Below are 24,661 nucleotides of genomic sequence, written 5' to 3' on the forward strand. Positions count from 1 at the left end.
TAGTTACAAGTAAGTATTAGGAGCATAGCTGTAATGAGAAATGTTCAAATATTAGGCCGGAAGAAGTTTTAATAATTATTTGAGTAGATTATTAGTTATCTTTAGTAATGCGCTCATATCTAAGTATAATTATATGATGATATACACACTAATTTGTACATTACATTATCCCTAATGACATGGCAGATATACTGTCCAAATTTCATAGGAAAGTATGTTTAATCTTTCAGACAAGGTAAATTGGAACTGCAGAGCAAGTCTACAAATCAACAAGTAATGCCATTATTTCTCATACCTTTTTGAAAAGGCACAGTTGGTGTAATTTGATAAATAATCAAATTTTACTAGTATTTGGTTTAGAAGCCATTAATTTTCATAATATTCAAAATCTGATTACCAGACCTTCTAATTGATTGAATAGAAGTGGATTTGGATGTCCAAATGATTTATTGAAATGTGTATATACCTTTGTGATTTTCATTCAAATTTGACCCAAGGTGGGATGCTCGAGGTCTTTCTGCTTCAAAAGCTCAATTGAAAATTGATAATGACCAGAGATGTCTCATTTTTCCCAATGACAACATAACAGATCCCAGTTCTTATAGGCATCAAACTCATCATACCAAGCTCCACATAACAATAAAAAAGCAGTAGCTGAAAGGAAGAAGTTTACTTGCATGACATTTCTCTTATCCTCAAATGCCTTATTCCACTCTATTAATCTTTTTTTATTTTTAGGTTTAGCTAATATCAGTAAATTTGTGTCTGTTGTATTGATTATACAGTTCAACCCATATTTAAGGTAAGCAATTTTCGATTCTTGGCAGTTCTGTAATTGCAAAACCCGCAAACTTTCTGGTGTCATTTGTGGAGAAAAACTGGGATATACAGTAAAAACTAGAACAGATGCAACTAATTTCTAGCTGGGTTTGAATTACCTAATCAGTGTGTTCTTCGTCCTTCAAATATGGCACAGTAGAGAAATTTGGGTGTTAAATTCCTAATCAGGAGATATTGAAAACATATCATGGATTTTCAATTGAATGCAAATTAAGTCAGGTAAATAAATGTCAATTTCCATTTATCATTCTAAAAGAGAACTAGTTTCCAAAGTCCATAATATGGAAAGACTTGAACTTTTTTAGTCCTATAGTCTGAATACCTTTTTATTTGTACCTGGCATTGCTGTTAGAGAGAAAGTGAAGCAGAAATTGCGTTTTTCAGTCAAGGTAATTTGGAATTACAGAACAAGTCTACAAATCAACAAGTACTGCCATTATTTCTTATTGGAAGTAAAGAGAGAGAGTAAAAGACCCAACAGCCTTTAGTGGAAGATCTGAGGTCTCAGGTCTCAACATTGTCATCTTATGCACAACCTTTGCTTTAACTTACCTTGTGGAGAAGCTAATTTAATCTCTGTCATATTAGTGTGCATCTGTTCATTGTAAGGTGACTCTGTTGCTTGAAAAGAGCTGACCTATTTAACTGCCATAGTCAATTTAAAAATCCATTCATCTTAAGATCACTTTGTATTTTTATTATTAACTGTTGTGCATGTGGCCTGTTTACACAACTATGTTATTAATAAAAACGTGGGAGACGGGAACTAAATTTCATGGTTCTTTACTGGTAGAGTCCGAACTTGACACACACATACAGATCAATATGCGCCTAATAGTGCATGCAATGACGTGTAACTAAAACATAAAGTAGTCCCTTATTATAATGTAGGCTATAAGGTACACTCCCCTTTTGTTTTATTAGTGTATCAACTGTTTTTTTTTAACTGGGGCACTATGCTATACAAATATATTTACCCTTAACATACAAACACCTACCATTGTTTACAAATTATAACAAAGTAATTTAATAATATCAAATTATAACAAGCCTTCTTTTTCCTTTATTTTTACTTTTGGTCTAAGACCCATTTAGAACTCAAGTCTCTGGAGAGGTCTTCTCTGCCTGTCCGGGTAACGTCTGCCCTGAAACGTTTGCTTTGGGGAATGAGTCTCCACAGGTACATCAGGTTGGTTATCAGCACTGATGAGAGGCTTATCTGTAGATGAAGCTGATGTGGTCACATCAGGAGTGTTTGCTTCTATGTCAGGGGAGTCCGGGCGAGGTGTTGTTGTGTTTTTCACCTGAGCATCCAGGATTTAGTGCACATGATGTCTCCATACGTTCTTTCCCACCTCCACCTGTGGCCCGTCTATGGTGGAAATTGTACCCAGCTGCCACTTTTCAGTCCGGTCATCATGTGCAAGAACTGACTGTCCCACACTGTAGCTCCGTGTTCACTTAGCATTCAAGTGTTTGAACTGTCTGTTCTCTACATCACACCATACATCTGGTTTGAGAAGATCCATGCGGAACCTCAGGTTCCAGTTCAGAAACATCATCACTGGAGTCTGATTGGTGGTTGCATGTACTGCATTATGATAGGCAAGGAGGAAGTTGTCTATCTTGTGTTAAAGTGGTCAATTTTCGCTGTCCATTGCCTTGATGGCTTTCTTGAATGTCTGCACAAATTTTTCTGCCAAGCCATTTGTGGATGGCGGGTAAGGGGGAGATGTAAAGTGCTTGATTCCATTGTTCTTCACAAAACTTTGGAATTCTTCAGAAACAAATTGTCATCCATTGTCTGTGCAGATTTGTTCTGGTATGCCATTCCTGGCGAACGTGGCCCTCAGAACTGTAATGGCCTTTTCCGATGTGGTTGTCTTTATTTTGATGACCTGCAGCCATATGGAATGTGCATCGACGGCGATTAAAAAGATAGAGTCCATGAATGGTCCAGCAAAGTCAATGTGCACTCATTGCCATGGTGATGAGGGCCATTCTCATGGATGGAGAAGGGCTTGTGGTGGTGTGTTCTGGATCTTTTGACATCCAGAGCAGTTCTTGGTCAAGTCCTCAATCTGTTTATTGATTCCTGGCTACCACACATAGGCACGGGCAAGACTTTTCATCTTCACGGTACCCAGGTGCCCCTTGTGCAGTTCCTCCAGCTCGTGAACCACACATTAGAGTTCCCTGACACACTGACAACTGCTCCTTCCTTGCTGGAGAGACTGGAAACAGTGCGTTACCACGCGCTGGCCATCCTTTTACCATGATGTCATACACTTTTGACAACATGGGGTCATTGTGTGTTTCTCTTTCAATGAGGCTGTTTGTCACTGGTAATTGTTCAACTATTGTTGTGTGAAAGACCTCTGCTGAATCCAATTGTGTAGTTATCTCTGAAGTTGGCAGTGGTAAACGTGACAACCCATCTGCATTGCCATGTTGCTTGGTCCCCTTGTGTTCAATGTCATACATGTGACCTCCTAAGAAAAGAGACCATTGCTGCAGCCTTTGTGCTATCATCACTGGAACGCTTTTTCTTGGGTTGAAGATTGACACGAGAGGCTGACGGTCAGTCAGCAGGGTAAACTTTTGGCCATACAAGTAGTGACTGAATTTCTTGACTCCCCACACGAGGCTTAGGGCCTCTCTGTCAATCTGTGCGTAGTTGCGTTCAGCTGAAGTTAGCATTCTTGAGGCAAAGGCTATTGGTCTTTCTGAGCCATCTGGAAACTTGTGCGATAACACAGCTCCTATCCCATGGGGTGAGGCATCACAAGCCAGTCGGATTGGTAAGGAGGGGTCAAAGTGTGCCAGCACCCCTTCCGAAGTTATGAGTTTTTTAGTTTCTTGAAACACTTTCTTACAGCTCTCAGTCCACTTCCATTGTATCCCTGTCTGTAATAGTGCATTTAGTGGGTGTAGAACTGTGGATAGGTTAGGCAAGAACTTGTGGTAATAGTTCAGTAGTCCAAGATATGCTCTCAGCTGAGACACATTTTCAGGTGGTGGTGCCTTAAGCACTGCTTCTATCTTGTCTTGAGACATGTGTAAGCCATCCTTGTTGATCACATGCCCATAGTATGAGATTTCCTTTTTGAAAAACTCACATTTCTGTCAATTAGCTCTGAGCCCATATTCTCGTAACCTGGTGAGCACTTGTTCAAGGTTAGAAAGATGTTCGTCGTCATCTTTGCCGGTGACAATGATGTCATCCAGGTAACACTGAGTCCCTGGAATCCCCTGCAGGGGAGCTGATGCTATCCCAAACACCAACCTGTTGTACTGGTAAAGTCCTTTGTGTGTATTTATTGTCAGGTATTTCTTGGATGCTTTATCGATTTCCATTTGGAGATAAGCCTGGGCCAAATCGATTTTTGTGAAATGTTCCCCTCCTAACAAGGAAGCAAAGATGTCCTCAATATGAGGTAGACGATACTGTACTGTGCGGAGAACTGGGTTAACAGTCACTTTAAAGTCTCCACATATGCGCACCTTGTTTGGTTTTCCTGGTTTTGTGCTGGAGGTTTTCTTCATCACTGGAACGATAGGCGTGGCCCATTCACTCCAATCCACCTTTGACAGGACCCCAGTCTGCTCCAGATTTTTCAGCTCTGCCTCTACTGTAGGATGGTTTGCATGTAGCACTGGTCTGGCTTTGTGAAATTTTGGACATGCATTTTCCTCAATCTCAATCTTTGCCTGCATGCCCTGAAGTGTTCCTATTCCTTTCATGAACACTTCCTCAGAGTCAGCAAGTATTTGTGACAGTCTCTCAGATGTAGCCTTGCTGCCCTCCTTTGCTGACACAACTAGTGCCTTGATGGTGTGCCAATCCAACTGGATTTTCCTGAGCCATTCACATCCCAGCAATGGTGGTCCTCCATTTTTCAGTACATAGAGGTTCAGCTGCTGTGTTTTGTCTCTGTAGATCACTGTTACTTTAATTTTACCTTTGGAACGCACTTTCTGTCCTGTGTAAGTCTTTGGCAGTAGTTTAGTTCGTTTCAGAGCTATGTGAGAAAACAGTCATTTGTAGTCGTGTACAGCGATCACTGTTAAAACTGAGCCTGTGTCCAACTCCATTTTCAGTCTCACGCCTGCCACTTGTGGAGTGATCCATATTACTCTTTGATCAGCTGTCTCTTTCACGCTGTGAAGTTGCAGACAAGACAATTCACTTTTGTCTGAGTCATTTTTATCAGAACTGCTTTCTTTCATTTTGTGTACATTGTTGTATTTTCCTTTCTGGGGTTTCTTGTTTCTCTGTATTTTGACCTTTTTCTGCTGTTTACTAGCTTTGCATACTCTGCCAATGTGGCCCTGTTTGCCACAATTTCTGCATTCTTTGTCTTTAAACCAACAGTCCTCAGGGCCATGTGACATGTTCCCACAACAGTAATATTTCTTTCGTTCATTTCTGTTCAGTGACATTTTATTTGCAGCATAATCCAGAGATTTTTGTTGTATCTCTGAAGCACCCCATGCTGCTGTTTCCAATGATATTGCAACTTTCAGCGCCTTCTCTAATGTGAGGTCTTTTTCACACAGGAGCTTCTTCTGTGTGGTTTCACAGTGCATGCCACACACTAACCTGTCCCTCAATGCGTCCGACAGACCAGCTCCAAATTGACAATGTTCTGATAATTTGCGCAATTCAGCACAATATTCAGAAATGCTTTCATTTTTGCTCTGATTCCATTACTGAAATTTAAATCTTTCAGCATGACCAGTGGTTTGGGATTTAAATGCTGTTGGAGAGTGTCTACTATTTGCTTGAATGTTTTGTCAGCTGGCTTTTTAGGGGTTAACAAGCTCTGTAGCAGCCCGTATGTTTTTACCCCCATAATACTGAGTAAGACGCTGGCTTTCTTTTCATCATTAACACCATTAAGGCTAATTTATACTTATGCATCGAATCTACACTGTAAGTATGTCATAACCACGTACCCTACGCCATAGCCTGACGCGCACCTCCTCAAAAATGTAACTACCCGTCCCGGCGATGCAGACCGCAACAACTGTGATTGGTCCACTTGGTAGCATCGCATTTCCTCCTATGCATTTCCGGTTGCTTCTTCTCGTCAAATCTACCTGCTGACATCCGAAAATATGTTTTTGCTCCCATAACACTGAGGCTACGTCCACACTAGACCAGATAATTTTGAAAACGCTGGTTTTGCGTAAAAACGATAGACATCCACACCAGGCGTTTTTGAAAATTACTGAAAATACTGGGCACGTGCAGAACACACAGAAAACAAACGAAGAGGAAATGGTAAACTTGGTACGCTTTTGTCCAGTTACAGACTAGAAAAACTTAAAAGGAAATTGCCAAAGGAAAGACTTGGTGCGCGTTTGTCCAGAAACATTTCCTACAACCATAGTCTCTTCACCGATGAAAGGGACGACAGCTACAACTAAATACTATAAGGCTTGTTACTGGGCAAAAGTGAAATTTGTTATTACTTCATTTGTTTGCCTTTACTTTTGCCATGTCTTTGTGTATTATTTTGCTGTATTTAACGTGCAATAAAACGAGTTATTGGGGAAAAAGTGACAATTGCATCTATTGAATGTTTGCACAAGCAATACATTAATAAAGCACCTTGTTAAATGTATAAAACATGTCTGCATCAGTGCAATCTTGTATTTCCATACAATGTTACATTAGGCTGTTACACATCTATTGTCAGATATTGTTGTTGTGGTGTTGGAGGTTGCGTTCAAGAAAACAATGAAATGCCGCGCTGTCGCCACCATTTGTTCCGGCTCGTCATGACAGCGTTTTTAAAATTAGCCGGTTACCCCGTACACACTACAATGGCCAACCGGCATTTTCAAATTTAAACACTCTGGAGGGTGTTTTAGAAAAGCTCCGTTTTCGGAGGAGGAAATCGCCGTTTCAGTGTGGACAGAGGGTCAAAACAAAGAGAAAAAGTTTTGGTTACGGATTTACCCGGTCTAGTGTGGGCGTAGCCTGAATAAGACGCTGGCTTTTTTTTCATCATTAACACCATTAGTGTCACAATATAACTTCACTCGGTAAGTTACCCAGTTTTCGATGCCACTATCAAATGCTGTAATGGTTCCAATCATCGCCATCTTTGTTATGTCCCATTTTTCCTTGTTTTCTTTTTAGCTAGCTCCTTGCAGTCACTGCACGTTCCACTTGACTCACATGTCCTTTTTCCTAGCGCAATGAGCGCACTCCGTCTAGACGTGTGTGTCACTTCTTTTCACTGAGGAAGACATCAGCAGTATACCGGACACTCAAGGGTGGCAGGGAAGAGAAATGTGCGCAGTCACAATTACGACAGTGAAAGTACTTAGGAAGCTGAATAGTCTAAAGGTAGATAAATCTCCCGGACCAGATGGAATGCACCCTCGTGTTCTGAAGGAAGTAGCTGTGGAGATTGTGGAGGCATTAGCAATGATCTTTCAAAAGTCAATAGATTCTGGCATGGTTCCGGAAGACTGGAAGATTGCAAATGTCACTCCACTATTTAAGAAAGGGGCAAGGAAGCAAAAAGGAGATTATAGACCTGTTAGCTTGACATCGGTGGTTGGGAAGTTGTTGGAGTCCATTGTAAAGGATGAGGTTACGGAGTACCTGGAGACATATGACAAGATAGGCAGAACCCAGCATGGTTTCCTTAAAGGAAAATCCTGCCTGACAAACCTATTACAATTTTTTGAGGAAATTACAAGTAGGAGAGACAAGGGAGATGCAGTGGATGTTGTGTATTTGGATTTTCAGAAGGCCTTTGACAAGGTGCCACACATGAGGCTGCTAAACAAGATAAAAAGCCCATGGAATTATGGGAAATTTACATACGTGGATAGAGCGTTGGCTGATTGGCAGGAAACAGAGAGTGGGAATAAAGGGATCCCATTCTGGTTGGCTGCTGGTTTCCAGTGGTGTTCCACAGGGGTCCATGTTGGGGCTGGGAGCTAGCTTCTTTTTACGTTGTACATCAACGATTTGGATTATGAAGTAGGTGGCTTTGTGGCTAAGTTTGCTGATGATACAAAGATAGGTGGAGGGACCGGTAGTGCTGAGGAAACAGAGAGTCTGCAGAGAGACTTTGATAGATTGGGAGAATGGACAAAGAAGTAGCAAATGAAATACAATGTTGGAAAGTGTATGGTTATGCACTTTGGTAGAAGAAATAAAAGGGCAGACTATTATTTAAATGGTGAGAAAATTCAAAGTTCTGAGACGCAACGGGACTTGGGAGTCGTCGTATAGGATACCCTTAAGGTTAACCTCCAGGTTGAGTCGGTGGTGAAGAAGGCAAATGCAATGTTGGCATTCATTTCTAGAGGAATAGAGTATAGGAGCAGGGATGTGATGTTGAGGTTTTATAAGGCACTGGTAAGACCTCACTTGGAGTACTGTGTGCAGTTTTGGGCTCCTTATTTGCGAAAGGATGTGCTGACATTGGAGAGGGTACAGAAAAGATTCACTAGAATGATTCCGGGAATGAGAGGGTTAACATATGAGGAACGTTTGACCGCTCTTGGACTGTATTCCTTGGAGTTTACAAGAATGAGGGGGGACCTCGCAGAAACATTTCGAATGCTGAAAGGCATGGACAGAGTGAATGTGGCAAAGTTGTTTCCCATGGTGGGGGAGTCTAGTACGAGAGGACATGACTTAAGGATTGAAGGGCGCCCTTTCAGAACAGAGATGCAAAGAAATTTTTTTAGCCAGAGGGTGGTGAATCTGTGGAATTTGTTGCCACGGGCGGCAGTGGAGGTCAAGTCATTGGGTTATTTAAGACAGAGATTGATAGGTGTCTGAGTAGCCAGGCATCAAGGGTTATGGTGAGAAGGCGGGGGAGTGGGACTAAATGGGAGAATGGATCAGCTCACGTTAAAATGGCGGAGCCAACTTCTGCTCCTTTGGCTTATGGTCTTACGGTCTAATTTATCTCCCTTCTCTCTCTTTTCCTCCAAGTGTCGTTATCAACTAAAATACAGCGTTCCTATAAGATGTAGTTCATAAGTCTCGTCACCAATTTGTTGTGTATGTGGCCTGTTCACACAACTATGTTATTAATAAAAACGCGGGAGACGGGAACTAAGTTTCATGGTTCTTTACTGGTAGAGTCCGAATTTGACACACACATACAATACACGCCTAATAGCGCATGCAATGATGTGTTACTAAAACATAAAGTAGTCCCTTATTATAGTGTAGGCTATACGGTACTTTAACAAATATCCATGTTTTAAGTCATCGATTTGAATGGGTTTCCCTTGTCAGAAGTTATATTATGACTTGAAAATACATCTTTCTTTTCATTCATTTATTCTCTATTGATAATATCACAAGCCGGTGATTCATGATGGGGGGGGGGGTTGATTTCTGTTTTGCTTTCTCTATTTGCCAAGGCCAATAATTTCCTTCCATGCCTCTTCCATTGCCTCTCAGCAATCCACTGACAAATGAGATATAATGATAAAGAAGGAACTTGGACTGATCTTGGCATTCAGTAAATTTCTCCTCTACCTTTCCCCTAGCCCCTCACCAACCAACACACAATCATGTTGTATTGGAGAGAAAAAAAACTTGCAGCAAAGTAGTACCACTCATTTTGAGATTCCATAACACCCCAAAAATCAATGAAATAATTAATTATATAGTTGTTCTCATTATATCAGCAAATAGGACACATGAATTGTTTACAGAGAAGGCTCCAAAACAGCATTGAAATGTTAGATGACCTAATATGCTTTAATGGTGTTTGCTGAGAAATAATTGCAGATCAGGAGCACTTCAGTGCCCAACCTTAAACAGCCCCACAAAATCTTTTTATGCTGCATTAGTAAATATGACACATCAGAAAACTGGCGTGCCCTAGCGTTCAGCCACTTCATCTGAGCTGTACTTAAGTGGAAACTTAGATTAGATGTTCATGACTTGCAGCAAGTCTCAACATGACTTTCTGATAGATCAGTGGTCCTCTCTTGGAATTATGCAAACACTAGGTGGTTCCACTTGATTGTAAGTTACTTTTCTCTCATTATCATCAGCAGTGTATCACTGCAGTGCTTCTGTGATAGATTGTATGATATTGAATGAGCATATACTTCATGATCTTTGTCTGAACAGCCAGTAAGTCAAATCAGACGATATGTTTAAACAAAGGGCCTTGACCCAAAATGCTGACTGTCCATTTCTGCCCACAGATATTGAATGACCTGCTGGGTTTCTCCAGCAGTTTTTCTGCCAAATGATATGTTCTTATTTTGTCTTCAAGGCCTTATTGCTTACTCCAGATAAATGTCTTATGCTTGTAAATTAATATTTTTTTAAAATCTGAATTTTATTAAAACCTGCAGCTTTATGGTTATACAGCACACATTAAAAAATGCTGGTGAACACAGCAGGCCAGGCAGCATCTATAGGAAGAGGTACAGTTGACGTTTCGGGCCGAGACCCTTCGTCAGGACAAAGGATCTCGGCTGGAAACGTCAACTGTACCTCTTCCTATAGATGCTGCCTGGCCTGCTGCGTTCACCAGCATTTTTTTTTATGTGTGTTGCTTGAATCTGCAGCATCTGCAGATTTCTTCATGTTTGCTTTATGTATATATGTTTGAATCAACATTACTCACATTAAGTGCTGCTACAAGCAAAAGACCAGAATCAGGTTTGTTATCACTAACATACTTGGTGAAATCTGTTATTTTGTGGCAGCTGTATATAAAAAATAATCAACAAAGCATTTCTGAGTTTGGCAACTTAGTTTTGATGCTATCATTTGAAACCCATATTTAATTTGTAGGCTTTTCTAGGAGTTAAAAACTGCATCTTTTATTTGTGTGGAAAATTGCACGAGAAAACATCCTCCTTCTACCTCTTCCTATAGATGCCGCCTGATCTGCTGCGTTCCACCAGCATTTTGTGTGTGTTGCTCCTTCTTTCCAATGGCTTTTGCCATTCATAGTTGTAGTTTCAGGACTTACTTTTATGTGGTATCAGAATTGAAAAATATCCATAGAACACGTTTAACATTATCCATCAGCAGGAAACTGATGGGGCAGGATTTTCTGCCTGTGATATATTCTGTCATTGTTTGTTTTTATTGACTTCAATTTGTTGTCCAGTGGGTTAGGTTGAATATCCTCAGAATGAAGTGGGTCTTCATCCTCTTCACAGTGCACAGCCTCAAAAATTTAAAACAAGAATTACTTCAGCTTATACATTTCAATATTGCTATCTAAGCCATGTGTCATCAATATATAATTCTGAATGAACATTGCAAATTAGGACTTGCCTCTTTGTGATCATTTACCATATATTACTGGTTGTGTGGGTGGAAGGGGAAATCTGCAGCTGATGTTGTTCACATTACATAAACTTCTTCTTTGCCATTGAGAATTTTAAATAATTACATACTGCATTAAAATGTTCCACATTTCACATCACTAGACGCAGCTTTGTGAAAATTATTGTCAACAACAAGTTTAAATTTACTTCCTCAAAGGAATGAGAGCTGCTGTTTAAAAGAGTTCGCATGGGTAAAATCCTGGATCCTGTCTGGTCTTTGTGAAATAGTACTGAAGTGGACCTGAGAAGATGTGGGAAGGTCTCAAGCCCAGATAATAACTAGAACATGATGATGCAGTGAAGTGATCACTCTTGCTGTTCAACTCACCATAAGCCAGTTCGCTCATTCATTTTTCTGTGGTACTTGATAACGCTGAAAATTTATCCAAGATTACTTATGAACTCTTAAATTTGGTTTATCGCACTTAAATTGATCAAGTAAGGATTTGTTTATAGTAATTTGAAATTTTAAATGACTATATAAGCATTTAGGTATATTTTTAAACCTCACAACTTGTAACCATATTGGAAAAAATATGTTACTGAGAACATGACATAAAACAATTCTTGTCATCGTGTATCTTGTGTAACCTAATTTCTTCAGTACATTCGAGCATACTCAGGCTTCATTGATTGTGCAGCTCCAACTACTAATGAAAATGCTGACACTTCTCTCAATATAACGAGTATTCTCCACAGCACTTCCCATGATCTGCCTAATTTTGGAACTCTGATGATATGGATGTACTGATACTTAATATAGCTATGAAATATTTGTTTGTGTGGCTTTCTGGAAATGATGACTCATTCATGTAACACACGTAAAAATTGCTGGTGAATGCAGCAGGTCAGGCAGCATCTCTAGGAAGAGGTACAGTCGACGTTTCGGGCCGAGACCCTTCGTCAGGACTAACTGAAAGAAGAGATAGTAAGAGATTTGCAAGTGGGAGGGGGAGGGAGAGAGAGAGATCAGAAATCATAGGAGAAGACAGGAGGGGGAGGGATGAAGCTAAGAGCTGGAAAGTTGATTGGCAAAAGGGATATGAGAGGATCATGGGATGGGAGGCCCAGGGAGAAAGAAAGGGGGAGGGGGGAATCCCAGAGGATGGGCAAGGAGTATAGTGAGAGGGACAGAGTAACAGATGGGGTACGAAGGGAAGGTAGGGAATTAACAGAAGTTAGAGAAGTCAATGTTCATGCCATCAGGTTGGAGGCTACCCAGACGGAATATAAGGTGTTGTTCCTCCAACCAGAGTGTGGCTTCATCTTGACAGTAGAGGAGGTCATGTAATCCATTTTAGTATGTCAACTTGGAGACTGTGTATTCACGGGCTATATAGTGGCAGCACAGGCAAGTCCATTTCTGCTTTCTCCTGACACCTATGTGGGCCTTCTGTCAGAGAAGCTTGACAGGAATCTTGACTAAAAGTGACAAAGAATATTCAATACCACATCCATAGAGAACTCTGATCATGTACGAAGCTTGTCTACTCCATGGTTTAATACTTCACTGTCTGTAGTATTGCACTACCATGGAATATAAATTCAGTTTTTAGTTCTGAATCACAGTTTCGATAGACTTGATCTTTAACCTTTTAACCATAATGTTAAAAAAGCATGCTATCCAGTTTTAAATGTACACTTTATAGTTGTTACAAGACTGTCTCAGTGAATCTCTTACATGAGGAAGAATTGGTGGCTTTTCTGTCCTTGCCAAAAATTATTGCCTGAAATAACGCCTGGACCATTTGCACATACTTCATAATTTTACAGGGGTTATATTGTCATTTATAAATGCAGTTTTCATTGAACTATTCAAACTGCTATATGGATTTCCCCAGCCCTGCAGTTTATGTTCTGCAGAATCCACTCTATTTGGATCCAACATGCACCCTCTTGAAAAACCAATCTAATGAGATATTAATTTGAAAGGGTGCTGTTGAATTTTCCAGATAGCTAGTCAGTGCGCCTCTTTGAACAAGCAATTGATTTGTGGTAGTTGAATTGTTCTAATGATTCATTTTGGTGTTTCATCAACTTGCAGGCTGTGCAAGACTAGAGGCGCAAATTCGTATTCACCTACAGCCTGACCCCAATTCCCAATTCCCGGCATATGCTGTAGTGATTCTATTTGTTTCCTATCACATCCATCAGTGCAGCAATCTGAAAGGTGTCATATTTACGGGCCAAGAGTGTATCAAAAAAGAGAGCTTGTCATGTAGTACCTTTCTCTATATCAGAACATCCAAAGGTGTTTCACATGGACTGGAGTATTCTTGTCAGATAAGGGCTACTGTGTGTTTGAAAATATGCCAGCTAACTAGGTCCTAGACAAATAAAAGGGAAATACATAACAGATATTTGGTTTTCAGTGTTAATAATTCAGGAACTTGTTCTAACTTGGACCCTATGTGAAGGTCAGTGTGCTAAAGGAGAAAAAAGAATCTCGGTTTAGCATCTCACCTGAAATATTGGTTTCTCTTGTACATCTAATATTATTTTGAATATGAACTTAACAACATTTCACAGTTTGAGCAATAATCCTTTAAAATACAGGAATTTTAAAATATGCTAGTATTTCAGATGAAACTTGAGTTTCATTTCTAATTGTCTTAGTATGCAATTAAGTTAAATGTTTAGCAAATGTCTAACATTAATTTGTAGTATTCTTTAAAATGGTTAAAAAATCAGGTTTATACTGCTCAATTTAAAACAAAATAAATATATTTTAAGTAAATATTTTAATGACTGTAATTATGGCAAATAAAGGTAGTTGTTCTGGAAACATGCAAGAAATTTAACAAAAGTGACCAGTGAAAGGTTCAGAGATTATGTGTTGCTGAAGCTTTAATCTTACTGAACAGCACTGTTCGTTACTTTTAATTACATCTTAACCAAGACCGCAGCTTAGTTGTACAGGTTTTGTTACACAATTATTTGTGGTTCATCCATAATGCATGTTTGAAAGCTGCAGCTCGGGTAAAACAAAGCCAATCCAATTTCATACATTATAGTGTTACCAATGTGCTCTTTCTAAAAGAGATGATTCAAAATTGTATTTTATGCAGCACTGAACAGAAAGAGCAAAAATAAAGCTCTCTCTTGCTGATTAAAATTCCTAATTACTGTTGTTGTTACGAAGTTTTAACAGTGCACAGTAGAAATCATTATTCTTTGGCATTACAAAAGACCTCTTCACAATTGCTCAGATTGGAGTGTTGGTGAAATTACACAGCAGGGCTCCACTGCTATTCCCAGGAGGGAAGATGGCTTACAACTGACAAGTATTATTAATTATCACTTTCTTTTCATAACACAGTACCCTGTTTAATTGTTTACCTGGAAGTTGCATGTGTTATTTTCATATGCGTACAGTGTGATAGTTTTTTATTGAAAAACAGCCATTAGAAATATCTCTATGCGTCATGATAGAAAAGCAACTTCACCCCCAAACTGCAGTGTAGTTTTTACTTTGACTTTTAAGATAAGCTTGAAAGAACACAGGTTGTGCATTTATATGTATTGCCTAGGTTGAGAACAATTGTGAATTATGTGCAGTTGTTGACATTCTTTCATAATATTGTTGCAAGTTTTATTTAGATATTTAATCACTTTTTCAGAGATCATCTTTTGGGAAATTAATATTATGTGGAAAGCTATGAGCCAAGTGCTTAGGTGTCTCAACTAGAATTGATTCCTACAGTCTATATATAACTCTAACAATAAATAAGTTTAATTTAGTGTATTTGCCATGTTATATATAAAGATACCATATTCACATGGTGAATTTAAATTGTTTATGCTATATTTAAACATCAATTGTGAAATTATTTCAAGGTTTCTGTCAGTGATTACATTTCTGGTGAAAGTGATTACCAACTGTTTCTATATTTTTAAATGAAAGGTTCTTTCAGTCTTTATACTCCAGCATTTAAATTAACTTATGGTTTTTCTGTGACCAAATTTATCTTATAATATTCTTGTCCAGAGCCATGATATCTGTAACCTCTTCATTTTTTATTTTCTTTTTCTCTCTTCAGATTTAAATATTTAAACGTCTATTACAGTTATTGTTAAAGGTAAGCCATCACTACATTGGTTGTGCTATGTCTCAACCAGTTTGTTCATTACACTTTATCAATAAACATTCTTTATGCTGTTCGCATAGTTGGCCTTGCTATTTCTTATTGCTCCTAATTAGTGGTGATGTGCTTTGAAACAAGTGGTGCTGGGAATTAACACCTGACTAGGTAGCTGCATTAACAATACTGCTGTACTAATGGTACTTCCCTGTTTCTGCATGTCTGAGCTTTAACTGAAAGATAATACTTTTGTTGTATGCCTGAGGCTGAATCTGAGACTAACACCTGCCATATTGGAGAATGTCTTTGTCACTCATGCTTTTGTTTGAATTGCTTCAGGGAAGCCAATGAGAGTTAAGTCCATTTATGTTTTGTTTGTTAAGCACCACGCAATTGGATTTTGAAACTGGATAGATTAGAAGTGGCACGTGCTGAGCCTGTCTTTTGAGCCAGCTTGGCTTAATAAGTAGTTTCAGGAGGGCAGATTGCTGAGCCTCGGCTCCTGAATGGAACAGCTGGGGGAGGAAGGCAACACAAAAGAGAAATAGACAGAGTGGCGTAAACCTGGAGAATTGTGGGTGGGGCTTTGGACATAGGGAGCAGGCCGACCACACGCCAGGTGTGACCTTTTCTAGCTTGCTCATTCTGCTTATTTGTCTGGGCAATTTAAAACTTACTGATAAAAATGAAGAATGTGGCAGTCTGTCTGCCGCAGCCAGAAGTAGGAGGAGTCTGGCTGAAGCTGGTGGACCTCATTGATTAACCCTCTAAGGAGTATATTAGCATACTAGCGCCAATTCTGAGAACATGATAGGTGTTGGAGTTTTTGGAGATGATAATCTGTTTCTTGCTACATTACCATTTTTTTGTAAAATTAATACTTAATGTAGTAGCTGAGCCTATATAGCAGATGTTGCCCCATCAAAAGACTCCAGATAACAATGGCCCTGTTTCTAGTAAAAGTTGAAGCAATAAGACCAGAAGACATAGGAGCAGAATTTAAGTTTCCCCTTATTCATATTAGTTTTTCGTCTTGTACTTATGGACTGATTTGAATCTCATAGAAACATCTTCCCTACACTTATCCAATAAAACTTGTATAAGACCATAAGACATCAGGCAGAATTAAGCACTTTGATCCATCAACTCACTCTACCATTAAATTATGACTGATTTATTTTCCTTCTCAACAGCACTCTCCTGCCTTCTCCCCAGAATCTTTGATACCCTTACAATTCAAGAACCTATCAAACTCTACTTTAAATATACCCAATGACTTGGCCTCAGCTGTCTGTGACAATAAGTTCCACAGATTCACCACCCTCTTGCAAAAGAAATTCCTCCTGATTTCTGTTCTAAAGGGAAGTCCCTCTATTCTAAGGCTGTGCCCTCTGGTCCCATTATTGAAAACATCCTCTCCACGTCCACTTTCTCCAAGCCTTTCAATATTTGGAAGATATCAGTGAGATTCCTCTTCTAAACTCCAGTGAGTACAGGCCCAGAGCTCCTCATTTCTTCCCTGGGGTCATTCTTGTAAACCTCCTCTGGACCCTCTCCAATGCCAGCATTTCCTTCCTATGTTTTCCTTGGACTGCTCACAATACTCCAGATGTGTCTTATAAAACCCTAGCATTACATCCTTGCTTCTATATTCTAGTCCTCTCAAAATGAATGCTAACATTGCAATTGCCTTCATTATTATCAACTCAGCCAAGAATAGGGAATCTTGCACTAGGACTCCAAAGTCCCCTGCACATCCAATTTCTGAATTTTTTCCCTGTTTAGAAAGTAATGTACACCTTTAATCATTCTGCAAAAGTTCATTACCATACAAGTCCCAAAACTCTGTTCCATCTGCTACTTCTTTTCCCATTCTCCTTCTCTGCCCAAGTCTCTCTGCAGACTCTCTGCCTCCTAAACACTACCTGTCATTCATTTACCTTTGTAGCATCTGCAAACTTGACCACAAAACCATCAATTCTGTCATCCAGATCATTAACATATAACTTGAAAAGTAGCAGAATTAATTCCAATCCCTGCGGAATACCACTAGTCACCGGCAGCCAACCAGAAAAGGCCCGCTTTATTCCCACTCATCAATCTTCCGTTCATGCTAGAATTGTTCCTGTAATACCATGGGTTACTACCTTGTTTAGTAACATTATATGTGCACTTTATCAAAGGCCTTTTGAAAATCCAAGTAAACAATGTCCACTAACTCTCCTTTGTCTATCCTGCCTTTTACTTCCTCAAAGGATTCCAACAGATTTGTCGGGCAAGATTTCTTCTTAAGGAGACTATGCTGACTTCGACATATTTTATCATGTTCCTCCAAGTACCCCGAAACTCCATCCTTAATAATGAACTCCAACATCTTCCTAACCAATGAAGTCAAGCTAACTGGTCTAGAATTTTCTTTCTTCTGCTTCCTTCCCTTCTTAAAGAGTGGAGTGACATTTGCAGTTTTCTAGTCCTCTGGAACATTACAGAACCTAGTGACTCTTGAAATATCATTACTAATGCCTCTACAGCCTCTTCAGCTGCCTCTTTCAGAACCCTGGGTTGTAGTCCATATAGTCCAACTGACAAATCTACCTTCAGACCTTCCAGCTTCCCAAGCACCTTCTCCTTAGTAATAGCAACTACACTCACTTCTGCCCCCTGACTCTCAAATTTCAGCCATTGCTGGTGTCTTCCACAGTGAAGATGGATACTTGATACTTGATCAGTTCATCTGTCATTTCTTTGTTCCCCATTACTGCCTCTCTAGCATCATTTTCTGGCAGTCCAGTGTCCACCCTTGCCTCACTTTTACTCTTCATATATCTCAGAAAAAATCCTTTGATGTCCTCTTTGATTTTATTGGCTAATTTACCTTCATATTTCATCTTTTCGTTCCTGATCACTATTTTAGCTGCCTTCTGTTGGTTTTTAAAAGCTTACTAATCATTAAGCTAACTACCAATTTTTGCTGTATCTTTTGCTTTTATGTTGTCTTTGCATTCTCTTGGCAGCCACAATTGTCTCATCCTCTCTTTAGAATGTTTCTTCATTGGGGTGAACTAATCCTGCTTCTCCCAAATTACCCCCAAAAACTCCAGCCATTCATGCTATACTATCTTCCCTGCTACTGTCCCCTTCAAATCAACTTTGGCCAGCTCCTCTCTCATGCCTCTGTAGTTACCTTTACTCAACTCTGATACCAATACATCTGATTTTACCTTCTCCCTCTCAAACTACATGGTGATTTCTATCATATTATGCTTCCTAAGGGTTCCTTTACTTTAAGCTCCCTAATCAATTCTGGTTCATGGCACAACACCCAATCCAGAATTGCATTTTCCCTAGTGGAGTGGACCACAAGCTACTCTAAAAAGTCCAAATACTGGGAATAAGAATTAATAGCTACCTTGGTCATGTCATTGTAGAGCCAGTGATTCAGTGAACTGTCGACAAAATTCCACCTTATCAGTTTGAACAAGAGGAAGCTGTAATACAGTTTGATCACAGTAGCATTTATTTGATTAAATATATTAAAATACATTATCAGATTTATTTTGTATTATACCATTTCATGCCTTTTATATGATCATATCTGTCAAAATTGTTCTTTGAAAATTTATTTTGACTGTGAAGGTCCTAATTGATTTGGAAATGTTATTGAGTAAATAATACCTTTTACCTAAGAGTAATGGTAAAATATAGGAACGATCTTTATGAAACAGCAGATTCAATTATGTTTATGAAGCAGAAACTACAAATGTAATTTGATGCATTGCATTTCAGTGTATAAATTAATTTAAAATGTCCAACAAGCCATCATAATTTTGAGAGTCAGTAGATATATCAGACCTCTAAGAAATGGCAAACAGCAAACCTACAGCAGGAGGCTGTAAAATTATGCTGCTGTGAAGAGCTTTGACACATTATACTACATTAAAGGCACAATATAAATGCATGACGCTGTTAAATTTTAACTATGGACTTTATTTTTGCTTGAGGCTTGTGCTGGGCAGCTAGAAGATTATAATTGGTATGTCTTTTCTGAAGACTGCTGTTCAACTGTTCACCTCTTGTGGCTGGCAAAGGGGATGATGATGGAGGCATCCTTGCAACATCTAGGAAATTTTACCAGCGGTTGGGAGGGAGAAGGTGTCTAGGAGAAGTTGCCTTTCTAAGAAAAGTATTTTTCATATTCGTTGCTAACTTCCGCACAACAAATACTATGTTCAGAAGCAAGTTAATATGTTACTAGGCCCCATACAGGAGTCAAGGGATCCCAAGATCTGATTACTAGTTCTATGTGAGTTCTATGGGAAAATCAGCTGAAGACAAAACCAGTGGGAACAACACAGAGGATTACCAAGAACTGAGTGGAAAATGGAACTGGTTTGGTTTTACTGGTGCTATCAGAATGGGTTTCTCTTATGAGAGATTACGTGAGAGCATCAGCTAAATATGTCGGAAAAAACAAACTTTCATTTTCTTAAGATGTACCTGGAGGGAAGAAGCCAATATGACTGGAGGTAAAACAGAGGTAATGTGGGAAAATTAGTCAGTCACATAACCTGAATAGTGAGCTAAAAATAAAGGTCGGGTTTCTATTAAATATTTTATTTTAGAGAAGTTAAAACAGCTTAAACAACTAAAGATTTTTCTATTTTAATTGGTGATGTTGGTAGTAACAATTTATAATATTGTTTTGCCATCAACAGTATGCTTTATTAGTTCATATCCACTTCAAACTGAGTGCTTCCTCTGCCAAAGATGATAATTTGAACTTGAATGGGCTGACCTGACTCTGCTCATATCTGGCCCCTTGCTACCTAATTTGTTCTTACTTTATCCACAGGGTATCGATATGCATGTGAAGCTCAGTTTCATTGCATTTAGCTCCCTCTAATGTGGAATGAGAGACCGAGACAATTAAAACCCTAATTATTTAAATATTAGCAATATTTAACGAAACAGTGAAGTAATTTTTGGCTTTAAAAGAAATGCAGCCTTTTAAATAGTGGAATCCTAGTCTGTCTGTCTGTATCTTGTTTTACGGCGGTAGGAATCCTAGTCTGTAATCTTGAATATGCAGCTAAAATAGTTTGCCAAATATAGCTAAGATTCTAAATGTGTTCTCGGTTGTGTGCATTTAGGTGATTTTCTGTTTCTCACCAATATTTCCCAAGTAATAAAATTCCAGTAAGATTGTATCAATAAAGACGTGACTGAATGGATTCAAGATCAAAATTAAAATGGAAATATTAGATAGTGGGCAACACACATGCATCTCCTAGTGGCTAGTTGTAAAGCAACACCAATTGACATACAAGAAAATAATCACTCTAAATGAGGGATAGCTAAACAATTCTTCCTTATTAATAGTGGTTAATTTCTAAAATAATAAATTGTACTGACCTTTAGTTATCTGAGGTGCATGAAGGCTGCCCTTTGCACCTATTAGGCACTAGCATCTCTAAAAATGATGAGCATTGACACTTCCATGTTTTACAAGTTAATGACTTTGAAGGAGAATATATATTTTTTTCATTTACAGAATTCCTCCTCTTTGCCTCATTGTTATTTTAAATCTTACATGAGCTATTCTGTTCGAATCAATCTCTCATCATAGCCTTAAATAAATATTGATCTGCAGCATAAAAAAAGTGATTGGTTAAGGAAGGATCTGTTAATATGTCAGGCACCAGATCAGTTAAATATGAAACAATGAAAAACATAAAGACTACAGATTAAATTTCTTTTATATATTAGGTTATAAATTCCAAAGGCGTAATTATATGAAGTTGGTTTGAATTTCCAATTTGCACTATAAATTATGAAAATTTGCGTAAAAGTAATTAAGTAAAGCTAACATTACTAAACAAAGCCCTTAAGAAAAAATAAACAGATCAAAATAAAATGTTCATGTTCAGTCACAATTGCCTGATTGAAAACCCTTTTAAGTGTTCTCCAAAGAAGGTTAATCTTAGGGTAAGGAAGGAGCCTGAGGCGAATTTGGAATACTTTGCTGGAAAGTCAGTCTTAACACATTTTTCTGTCATCAGAAATACTCCTCTCCAGACCTGTGGCCAGGGATCCAATAATCCATAAAAATATATGCAAGCAAGATTAAACTGTGCAATCACTTCCTGATTCCATGATATCACTCCTAAGGTAATGCTGCTACACTCAGGTTTCATTGGGCTGTTTGCATGAATTACTCCATGCAGTCTTTGGTTGTTGCTGAGGATATCGAGGATGTTATTATTTGGTTGTCAAGGCTGAGTGGTGCCACAGCGACAACCTCTTACTCAATGTCGGCAAGACCAAGGAGCAGATTTTTGACTTCAGGAGGAGGAAACCAGAGGTCCATGAGGCAGTCCTCATTCGTCAGAGGTGGAGAGGGTCAGCAACTTTAGTATCCTTGGTGTTATCACTTTGGAGGATCTGCCCTGGGCCCACCATGTAAGTGCAATTATGAAGAAAGCACGACAGTGCCTCGACTTCCTTCAGAGTTCAGCATGACATCTAAAACTTTGACAAACTTCTATAGATGTGTAGTGGAATGTATGCTGACTGGCTACATTGCAGCCTGGTATGGAAACACCAATGCCCTTGAATAGAAAATCCTACAAAAAGTAGTGGATACGGCCCAGTGCATCACAGGTAAAGCCCACCCTACTATTGACCACATCTACACAAAGTGTTGTTGCAGGAAAGCAGCATCCTTCATCCCCACCACTCAGGTCATGCTCTGTTCTTGCTACTGCCATCAGAAAGAAGGCACAGGAGTTTCAGGACTCACAACATCAGATTCAGGAACACTTATTACCTCTCAACCATCAGGCTCTTGAACCAAAGGGGGTAACTTTACTCAACTTCATTTGCCCCATCATTGAAATGTTCCCACAACCTATGGACTCACTTTCAAGGACTCTTCATCTCATGTTCTTAATATTTATTACTCATTGTTTCTTATTATTTCTTTCTTTTTATATTTGCATAGTTTATTGTCTTTTGCACACTGGTTGAATGCCCAATTTGGTGCGGTCTTTTATTGATTATATTATGGATTTATTGAGTATTCCCAGTAGAAAATGAATCTCAGGGTTGTATATGGTGATGTATATGTACTTTAATAATAAATTTACTTTGAACTTTGAATTTGAATTTAACCTTGCTTAGATTTAGATTCATTTATTTCCAGTTCTGTCTAACTTCAAAGCTTCTCAACTCCTCAGTGCTGCTAGATCCCAAGATTTCCTCCATAACAGCATGATGTAATGCATCTTTCCACGTCTGAGGAACCTGTATTCTCTGGTAGGGTGGGAAAGGCTGTAATTGCAGAATGAATAGTTTATTCAGCCAAAAGCAACACTTACAGAAACAGTCTTTACATTTAAGTGATCCATGGCAGCTCTGAGTTGTCTTCCGCCTTTCATCACCTTATTGTTGCAAAGTATCCCTCCATTTCTTTATTCTGATATGCTCATCTGTCTTTCCCTTAAATCTCCTTAGATTGTTCTTCAACATTCAATCAGTGTCAAAGGTGACTTGCTTCAGCTTTCTGGGTCCTGAGGGAGCTGATGAGGTCAATGTGGTAGTTACATAGCCAGGATAGATGGGTGGTATTGCAAGTGGTGCGCTCCCACCATTTTTGATAGGCTTTCTTATGCTCCCATTGAAGATATTTGTGGTCTTAAACTTTTCATCAGTTACAAACCAGAAATTTCATGAGTTGGTGAGGATGTTACATTTTTTTTGGAGGGTTGAAGATAGCCTTGAAGAAATTCCTTTGTCCTCTTGGTCAACTCCTGCTGTGATGAAGCTCAGGGTGCTTGCCTAGGGAGTTTAAGGTCAGGTGTGGGATTAACAAGAGCCCGTCTAAGAGTGCCCATTGACAATCATCAGAGCCCCCATGACTGGTTTAAGAAGGCAAGCTGGTACAGATCTACTGATGGATTTGGAGCATTTTGTAGCATAATCTTTGATGGTATCTCTCCAATAATTTGAGATAGGGGACCACTTCAATGAACTGTTGAGGTGGACGGTGATTGCTGCTACCTTCAGAACTATGAGTTTTGTGCCGTGTTTGAGGTGTTGATCTTCACTATTTTCCTCAGATTGATAAAGGTTTTGGTGGTACACTGAATGCAATGGCAAATTTCATCTTCAATATCTCTGTTTGTTGAAAGGTGCTTTCTGAGATATGGCAAGTGTTCCGTATGTTCCAGGGTCTTGCCATGGACCTAACTTTCGAAGAGGTGATACAATGCAGTATACTGCAATCTGGCAGAAGAGCTTTGTTTGCCAGATTTTTTTTTGTAGGAACTATTCTTTTTTTATGTAACAATGAAATAGGTGACAATGACTTGGAGCTCAGATCCCCAAATGTGTATGATTGCAAGTGTAATCTGCAGACCACAGCTTGATGGTTCATATTGGAGAGACATGGGCTCTGCAGGTGCAGCCATCATAAGTTAAATATTCCCATCATTTATGTAGATTTGTTTCAGTCCAATGGGATTTTGAGCAAAGATATTGCCTTGTTTGACCCCATTGTATGCTAGGGGTGGGTTTGTGATGGATTCATTCATTAGAATGACAGCTTGCTTGCCATCTTGTAACAGATGTACAATGAAGAACACTCTGAGAGAAGCAAAGTTTCAGAAGGCCTTTCTCACTTGACAGAATCAAAGGGTTTGTAAGGTCTAAAAAGTTTTGTATTTATGGTTGATGCTGCTGCCTGCACATTTTCTGGAATTGTTATGTAGGTAAGATTTTGTTTTCTGATGATCATGATCTACACTGAAATTTGGAAGCCGATTTTCAGCACTGGGTGAAGGTGATTGTGGAAGACCCTTACAATGACCTTATCAATGCTGCCTCACAATAGGGAGACCAAAATTGGATAGTTTTCCTATTTTGGCAAAGAAATAATCCCAAAAAAATGGTGTATTTCAGTCTAGAATATGGACCAAGGTTTTTCTTTGTCATCAGATTATAAGTTCTCTTTAGCCTCATCCAGGTTTGAGAGAAAGGCGCTGGATTTAAATTAGAATGATCCAAACATCATGAGATACTTGCTTATGGGATGGGCATTCATTGTGATGCAGAGTTGTCTCATTTCTAATATGGAATCCCACTTTTAGAAAATGGATTTCCTCTTTTGGAAAGTGGACCTAAGTCAACTGGAAACCAGGCTGTGCTTCATGGGCAAGAAAACATGTGGATACAATGTAAACAATCTGCTGAAACACACTCAAAGCTTGTGTGGATATACTTTTACCTTGTGACTGCCCTTCACTCCTTTCCAAACTTCCCTAGCTCTTGGTCTCATCTCCTCCAGTTATGTTTTACCCTGACTCTACTCCTAGCCCTACTTTCACTACCAC

At 39.1% G+C, this 24,661-nt stretch overlaps 1 protein-coding gene across 6 annotated transcripts in view; it reads left to right on the forward strand.

Annotated features, from left to right (window-relative positions):
• Positions 1–24,661, forward strand: part of ralgapa2 (Ral GTPase activating protein catalytic subunit alpha 2) — a 538,758-nt gene that overhangs the window by 487,911 nt on the left and 26,186 nt on the right. The window contains exon 41 of one of the 6 annotated variants that reach the window (XM_063056248.1): positions 15,231–15,269. The exons of the other annotated variants lie outside the window; for them this stretch is intronic. Coding sequence (XP_062912318.1) covers positions 15,231–15,244 — 14 coding nt within the window. The 3' untranslated portion in view covers positions 15,245–15,269. The remainder of the gene's footprint in view (positions 1–15,230; positions 15,270–24,661) is intronic. 6 annotated transcript variants of the gene reach the window in all.

Source organism: Mobula hypostoma, chromosome 8 (assembly GCF_963921235.1).
Source record: "Mobula hypostoma chromosome 8, sMobHyp1.1, whole genome shotgun sequence".
NCBI lineage: Eukaryota > Metazoa > Chordata > Chondrichthyes > Myliobatiformes > Myliobatidae > Mobula > Mobula hypostoma.